At 41.0% G+C, this 7270-nt stretch overlaps 2 protein-coding genes across 2 annotated transcripts; one reads left to right on the top strand and one right to left on the bottom strand.

Annotated features, from left to right (window-relative positions):
• The first annotated feature begins 31 nt into the window (after window positions 1-31).
• On the top strand, window positions 32-2788 carry LOC128459306 (Golgi apparatus membrane protein TVP23 homolog B). The gene is made up of 7 exons (XM_053444439.1): window positions 32-111; window positions 315-382; window positions 467-611; window positions 1397-1486; window positions 1655-1771; window positions 1878-2006; window positions 2088-2788. Exons 1-7 carry the CDS (start codon window positions 100-102, stop codon window positions 2112-2114), a joined length of 588 nt encoding a protein of 195 aa, XP_053300414.1. The 5' UTR covers window positions 32-99; the 3' UTR covers window positions 2115-2788.
• A 355-nt stretch (window positions 2789-3143) lies between these two features.
• On the bottom strand, window positions 3144-6020 carry LOC128459290 (5-hydroxytryptamine receptor 3A). The gene is made up of 9 exons (XM_053444419.1): window positions 5782-6020; window positions 5548-5693; window positions 5267-5311; window positions 5077-5183; window positions 4828-4997; window positions 4373-4488; window positions 3972-4182; window positions 3729-3887; window positions 3144-3591 (listed from the first exon to the last, which is right to left on the bottom strand). The coding sequence occupies exons 1-9, from the start codon at window positions 5855-5857 to the stop codon at window positions 3335-3337; spliced, it is 1287 nt and encodes a 428-aa protein (XP_053300394.1). The 5' UTR covers window positions 5858-6020; the 3' UTR covers window positions 3144-3334.
• Between the last annotated feature and the right edge of the window lie 1250 nt (window positions 6021-7270).

Below are 7270 nucleotides of genomic sequence, written 5' to 3'. Positions count from 1 at the left end.
AGGCATGTTTCAAGCCACATTCACCTGGGGGCCCTTAGCACACGGGTTTGTTTATAACCACGTCACCAGGAAGTACATCCTGAACTATCCCAATTCAAAATGCAGAGACAGGTAATCGGACAGTAAATTCTATTCAGTGACAATTAATCGTAACTTGTTTTGTTCTACTATGGTGCTGACAGTCTTGTTTAATATCGCAGACTCAAACATTCGCGACTTTATCGGATGTAAAACACGAAGTTAGCTAAAAGAACAAGTGGCGAGCTCGGTTTGTTAGCGTTAGCGTCAACATGCTAATGTTTGTGAATCCCCAGGACTCCCAGGACGCGCCTCTGTTCGGGGAGGATTTCGACCAAAGCAGACCACGGTCGTCTAGAATCAAGTGAGACGTTGTAGTTTATATGTGTTTCGAGCCAATGTTTCACTTCAAACTATCCGGACTCAAGTGACAACCTGTGTGTTGCAGACATCCTCTGGCTTCTTTCTTCCACCTCTTCTTCCGAACGAGTGCCATTTTGATCTACCTGCTGTGTGACGTCATCAGCAGTCGTTTCATCGTCTCGATGGTCGCCATCATCCTCCTGCTGTCATGTGACTTCTGGACTGTGAAGGTGAGGATTCCAGGTTGGGTGAGCTCATCTGCCAGTGAGTCTTTTGATTAGTTGATTAATCGTTTTTTGGTGTCCCATTACCATTATGAGTCCACACAGTCCAAAGCTATGTTCTAACATTGCTAGACATTGCTACATTGTCAGACTCAAATTAGAATGGCACTAAGGTAGAGTTCATACCATGGCCAAATTACAAACACTCTTAAATGTCAGTCCCCTAAGCATGAACATTTTTCTTTTTACCAAAGAAAATTCCAGGTAGGTACAAACCTACTTGGCTAAATCCTTTCTGATTCTGATGCTTGCTTTTTTTCGTTTCATAAAGAGCTATGAATTATTCTCTCAGACTTTTACAAACATGTTGCAAGTATCAATAAAGTGGGGGAAAACCCTCTTAGATCCGCCCCCTGATCCGGAGCGGCTCAAAATTGAATTGGCTCCTTCATCTCCCATCCTTTCTCTTTGTCTGGTTTACTAACATATAATCAAACAAGCGAACGCATAACCCATAAATGGTAACCTATTTGGTGGAGGTCAGTATAGCTGTGACGAAATTAAAGAAAAAAACACATTAAATATTCACGATATATAAAGCTACTATGATAGAATATTTATACATCACGTTCAATATTCTGTTTGTTTTTTTAAATGACAAAAAAGATTAGTTGATAACCTTCAAATGAAGCCTGTTGGATTAAAAAATATATTTTTTTTCATCAATTTACTTCTAATATTTGATCCTGTAATGAATATGATTTTTATGACAGTAACAAGTATTTTTCCAGAACGTATCTGGCAGGTTGCTGGTCGGCCTTCGTTGGTGGAATCAGGTGGATAAAGATGGAGGGAACCACTGGGTGTTTGAGTCGAGGAAGGTAAGCAGAAGAGTGGGCTGGTGTGTGCACAGGAGATAATCATGGCAAGATATGGTGTATGTAGTTTGATGTGGTGGGTCTATACCATATAATATAACTACATGTCCTTAATAGACAATTACAGGTCGTGTAACATAAAACAATTGCACTGTTGTTTCCTTTCGTTAGCCGAACACCACATCCAGTGCTGATTCACGGATCTTCTGGCTCGGACTTATCGTGTTCCCCATCATTTGGTTCATCATGGTGTTCAGCGCCATCTTCTCCTTAAAGATTAAGTGGCTGGTCAGTTCAGAATCTCTCTGTTAATTCCTCTCGGTTTAAATAGCTGCACAGACCTTTTTTTTTTTATGTCTCATTCCTGTTTGTGATTTTAATTTTTTCCCCACAGGTTATTGTGATAATGGCCATGATATTACAGTGGGCCAACTTGTATGGTTACATCAGATGCAAGGTGGGCGGAGAGTCCAGCCTGAGAAGCATGGCAAAGAAATACATTGGCGTCCAGATTTTAAAACAGGTGTGTCAATTTAATTCTAGGCTTATTCCTGCACATTTTATCCAACTTATTTCCACATTAATAATTTTTTTCTCACCAAAGGCAATGAAGAAAGGCGAGGGACAATAACTTGAAGGGAACGTCGCAACCAATGTGCAGAAGAAGACTGGATGAACACATTTTATTTACTTGATTCCAGTTTAAAAGGTGGCTGGTCCTTTCTGAGGGTAAAGGGATTTTGTATGTGTCGTTTCCTTTGAAATAATTGTTTGAAAACTTTAGGAATAATTCCCAAAAGTTTTCTGTAAATTCCAATTAAATACAGTTTAGTTCCTTGAGCAATTTTCATTAATTTATTCTGATAGTGCATCAGTGCAGAGTTAAGAGAGATTTTCAGTGATGTCTTCTACCTGCTTTATTTAGTGAGGAAATCTCACTGACATCAAGGTGTCTATTGCAAACTGAACAAGTGACGTTAACACAAGATACCAACAAGACAACTCACTACTGAAAACAACCATCCAACACGCACAGAGCCAGTGACATGTATACTTCTGGAAACATTAACATGAAGGAGGGTGATGTTACAATGTGCAATTTTGAAGTTTTGTCTCTGTTTGACAGCATCTATGAATGTGAAAGGGATATTTTGGGAACACAGATAATTTTGTAAGTGGCTGCTAATCAAACATAGGATGTGGATATTATTACTGATGTAGGTTTTCGGGATTTGTACAAAAACTGCTCGTTTACTTAGGGCTTCTGTGTAAATGAGACAATAAAGTTTTTCACATTTTAGAAAAGTGAGACTTATTAATGGCTCGTTTTAAATGATGTGTATTTGAGCATCACTTAATAAGATGAAGTAGTTGTCTGCTGGTGTCGGAGATTAAGCATCAATTAAATAATAGTATCCAATCTTTGTGCATCAGATAAAAATACTTGATACAAATATTAGTTTTTCTTATTATTTATAATTTTAATTGTCATGTCTTGAAGCAGTTTTGTTTTTATGTTGGACGTAAAGTTTTGGATTCAACTTGAGCTGATAAGCAGGTGGAGATCAATGCTTTAACAAATTCAACCACTAGGTGGCAGCAAAGCATCACTTCATTTGTATTGGCCCTTTATTTGAAGTTTTTATTTTTTCAGTAGAAGAAAAATCAACAAAAAGGGTGAGATTTATTTCTCATTTTCAGAAACATGCTAACACACATCAAACATGATTAAATACAAATCAGCACCACAACAAATGTGTGCTGGGATTTACATCTGTCTTAGCATTTAAATTCTTCCGTTTTATTAGATCTAGCAAAAGTACATTAAAGTGGAGGATGGTCACTGCAATATTAGTACCAGAAATCGAAATGGTTCACATTACATGGGTACTTTATCATCACAGCAGTCATTGAAATGAAGTATGTACCGCCTAAAGATAAATAGAACCAGAAAAAGGTCTGGTCCAGCTTGTTGGCTAGCGCCTGGTATCTCTCACTCTCCTCTTCCTTGGCTTCCCATGCTTGCAGGAAGTTCACCACCAACCTGAGCATCTTATTGGACTCCTCCGAGCCACTCAGCGGAACCACACTGATGTCGGCTTTGGCCTCTGGAAGGATTGAAGTAGCATTAGGAAAGATGGAATGTGTTCCAAAAAGTTGCACACATTTTCTCTACCAAACAGCAAGAGTAAAAACACTACACACATTGCTGCACAAACTTAACATATAATTGTTTCTTCCTCACCATCATCCTCTTCGTCGTCCTTGTTAACTTGTTTTTTTGGGCCTGACCGCTTTGGACAGCAGCAGAAAATGAAGCCGCCATCTTTGGCCACCCGAGTCAGAATCAGGGACACCAGCATGCTCAACACCAGAAGCACCAGGCAAACACAGAAGTGGGTTCCTGCAGCACAGACAAATGGTTAGAGGCTCGAGCATTTTGTCTGGCATCGTGAGTGTGTCTGCATTCAACTGCGAGGGGACTGACGGATGATGGGGCTGCACTGGCCGTCTCCGGGGAGCCTGTCGTTGAGGATGCCGAGGAACAGGGTGAAGCTGAGCACCAGAGTGACCTTGAATGAGTTGCGTTCGCCGCATCCCAGTGGCAGGGCGAAGCTGACCACATCAGCCAGGACTATCAGGATAGTGGGCAGCAGTAACGTGATGAAGGGGTTGAGGTATTTGATGCTCAGTGACACCTGAGGGGGACGGAAGGCACAATGTCATGGCTGTAGTGAGTTTATAAAGAAAGAATACTTTTCACCTCCGCCAAGGACGTTAAGTTTTCATCCCTGTCCATTTTTTTTTTTACCACTGTTGCAGGAATAGTGTGTCAATCACTACCGTGAAATGACTATGCTTGACCGTTCCTCATGTTGATGAACGTACCATTATGTAATTGCGGTCGTCTCTTTTTTTCTGCAAGACCACACTGTTGGTTTCCCAGTCTCCTGACTTGCCATCAACATTCCACAGTTGTCCCAGTCTCAGGATTGTACCACATCCTGAATGACACAAAGTCTTCTTTAGCATGGTTTGCTCTGCACAATATTTACCCAGGTAGGAAATACATAGGCAGTCATATAAGGTTGGATGAATTGAAATGAATTAATATTGAAACTGATGAAAGAAGGCGCCAGTGCCACACGCTTTTCCCTTAACCAAATTATGCATCTGCACAAGTTTCTAACTAAAAGACAAGCTGTCATCTTTTAAAGATAGATACATAGAATGTGAGAGGAGCAGGAGAGTCTCACGAATACACACATATTAAACACATGTTCCACATCCTCCATATCTTTGATAAAATATCGTATTGGCCTTTGTTCATGTGACGAGCTTACCGTCGACGGACCAGGCTTGGATAGCGACAGGACATTCATCAGAGGCAAAGGGGTAGTTGAACAGATTGACCTCACAGTTCACCTCAGCGTTGATGGTCACAGAGTGCTTCACCGTGCCATTGCTGAGCACCAGCAGATCATGGGAGCTGTGCTTCATAGTGGTCAATATTCTATAACGACGCAAGGAGAGGACAGGAACACGTCAGATGAACTCATCCACAAATTGACCGTGGTTATAAAGGGACTCACCCGTTTGTCACATGGAGCTCTGGGGTCCAGATTTTATCAACTGGCAGGATCACTTCTTCAAAATCGTACATCGACGTGTCCCACTCCAACTCAGGATCCTTCCATATCTGCGGGTCAAAAATCAAAATGAATGGGACTGAACATGGGAATTTGTATTTTTGTATTCACTTGAAAGTATCTTGGAGCTTACGAGAGTTGCTTGCAGACGGCTGATTAGACGGAGATTCTTTGTGTCCTGGTAAAAGAAAGACAGTAAATGAAGTTAAGAAAGTGTAGTTATGATATATTCTCTGCACATTCAGCGGGTTTAGATTAACACAGCATAGATAATTAAGATATTTCGCATGCTAAAGCACATCCTCTTGATTTATTCTAGTAATCAAAATAATCAAGCTTGTGGTTCGTTGAGATCAAAAAGGGGAAACAAGAGGAAATTCTCAGTTAGCTCCAAACCTACAACACAATACTTACAACTGACAGAGTTTGGTACTCAATCAAGGGTACACCTATCACATGGGTGCAGTTGCCATACTGTGGCTGAGAGGAAATGTTTTTATTTATCAACATTTCAGCCAGACATCGGCGACTTGTGCAGCGGGATTCAGCATCTCCACTTCCTGAAATTGGAAAAAAAGGTTTGGAATGCAGTCAGGTATACTACTACATTTTTATCTAAAAATAGCTTTGTATGGAAGTTAGACTTACCAACTGTGAGTAAAACCAGTAAGAAGGTCGCCTTCATCACAATCTGGGTAAGAAATGTTGATGTTTCTAAAAACATCACTGCAGGAATCAGACTTTATGACAGGTAACTGCAGAATAACTGATCACTGTGTTCCAGGATGTCACCATCCCTGTCTTCAGCCTCACATCTCACTTAAATAGGCCCGTCCGAGACAATCAAGCACACATTCAGAACACGAAGGCACCAGACAATGCGAAGGACTCACAATAGTGTATAAGAGTACCCTTGCGTAATTAATTACACGGAGTGTTCGGCGTTCCCCTCAGGGATCCTGTGTAAACAGTGAGAACAAAAGTGGAATTGCTCTCACTGTGTGTTTACCTGGCCGCAGACACAGGTAGCTCCAGCTGCTTTTTGTTATCCAGGCATGGCTGCGGCCAATAATCGGAGACATGTGTTGAACTGAAAGAGCTGGGGCTCCAAGTGCTGGGTGCAGGACAAAGACCTGAGACTGGCGGGTTGAAGTGTGGTCGAGGGAAGGCCTCACAGAAAGGCCATTAAAAAGCATTGTGCTGACAGCTGTCTGGATTATGAAAGCAGCAGTTTTTTCACATGTTGTTTCTGCCATTTGCACAAACAATTATAATGCGTAACTTGCTATGTCACGTAATACCTAGAAGGATCTGCCCACAACCTCGACTACACCTCCACAATATGAAGTCTGTGTATTCTGTGGGTGGTGTGTGTCATGTGTACTATGATGGAGAGATGTAATCTACCTACTTCTCTTACAAACGCCTGTCTGTCTGTATGTGGAACCCGTATCTCGAGAACCGTTCATCTCATCGGCCTCACACTTGGCATGTGTATTCCTAAAGGGATAGTTCACCCAAAAATGAAAATTCACTCATTATCTACTCACCACTGTGACGATGGAGGGGAGGGTGAAGTGTTTGAGTCCACTTCTGGAGTGAGTCCAGGGGTTGCAGCCAAATCCAATACAACTGAAATTAATGGTGAGCAATTCTTCAAACGTAAAAAAAACAACATTCAAATTCAACTCGACGTCATATAAACCATGTTTTTAGCCTAAATGTCCGGGGGAGGATAACAGTGGACATTTAGGCTAAAAACAGGATGTAAATGACGGCATCTTGAGTCGAATGGGCCTTAAGTCTGTGGACTGAGCTGAACACGTCTTCTTCTACGTCCTGTCGGCAACTGGGTCAAAATGGCCTCCAGATCATTTTGAAAAGGTAACATATTGACGCAGACAATCACGATTATTGCAGGTGTCATGGCAGCGACATTTATAGCATCACTTTAACAATAAAAAAAAAGCACAGTGTTGTGTAGTTGCTGCAAGGCTTTATATAACGACCTGATTTACAAAGCTTTTATTTTGAAGCCGACAGTAGTAAATCATTCAAACTTATAAATATATATGGCATGAAATAATAAAGCCATTCAGTTTCATTTGATGAAAAACATTGACTATTCAAATTGAAT

Source organism: Pleuronectes platessa, chromosome 16 (genome assembly GCF_947347685.1).
Source record: "Pleuronectes platessa chromosome 16, fPlePla1.1, whole genome shotgun sequence".
NCBI classification, from domain to species: domain Eukaryota; kingdom Metazoa; phylum Chordata; class Actinopteri; order Pleuronectiformes; family Pleuronectidae; genus Pleuronectes; species Pleuronectes platessa.
Note: the sequence above shows the minus strand (reverse complement) of the source record. Positions and strands in the feature narration are given on the sequence as shown.

Coding starts and splice junctions, on each gene's coding strand:
- LOC128459306 (XM_053444439.1), top strand. Junction 383..466: donor CCACGGTCGTCTAGAATCAA/GTGAGACGTTGT, acceptor TGTGTGTTGCAG/ACATCCTCTGGCTTCTTTCT. Junction 1,487..1,654: donor GGGTGTTTGAGTCGAGGAAG/GTAAGCAGAAGA, acceptor TCCTTTCGTTAG/CCGAACACCACATCCAGTGC.
- LOC128459290 (XM_053444419.1), bottom strand. CDS start 5,857: ATGTTTTTAGAAACATCAACATTTCTTACCCAGATTGTGATGAAGGCG. Junction 5,312..5,547: donor AGTACCAAACTCTGTCAGTT/GTAAGTATTGTG, acceptor TTCTTTTACCAG/GACACAAAGAATCTCCGTCT. Junction 4,998..5,076: donor GAGCTCCATGTGACAAACGG/GTGAGTCCCTTT, acceptor GCGTCGTTATAG/AATATTGACCACTATGAAGC.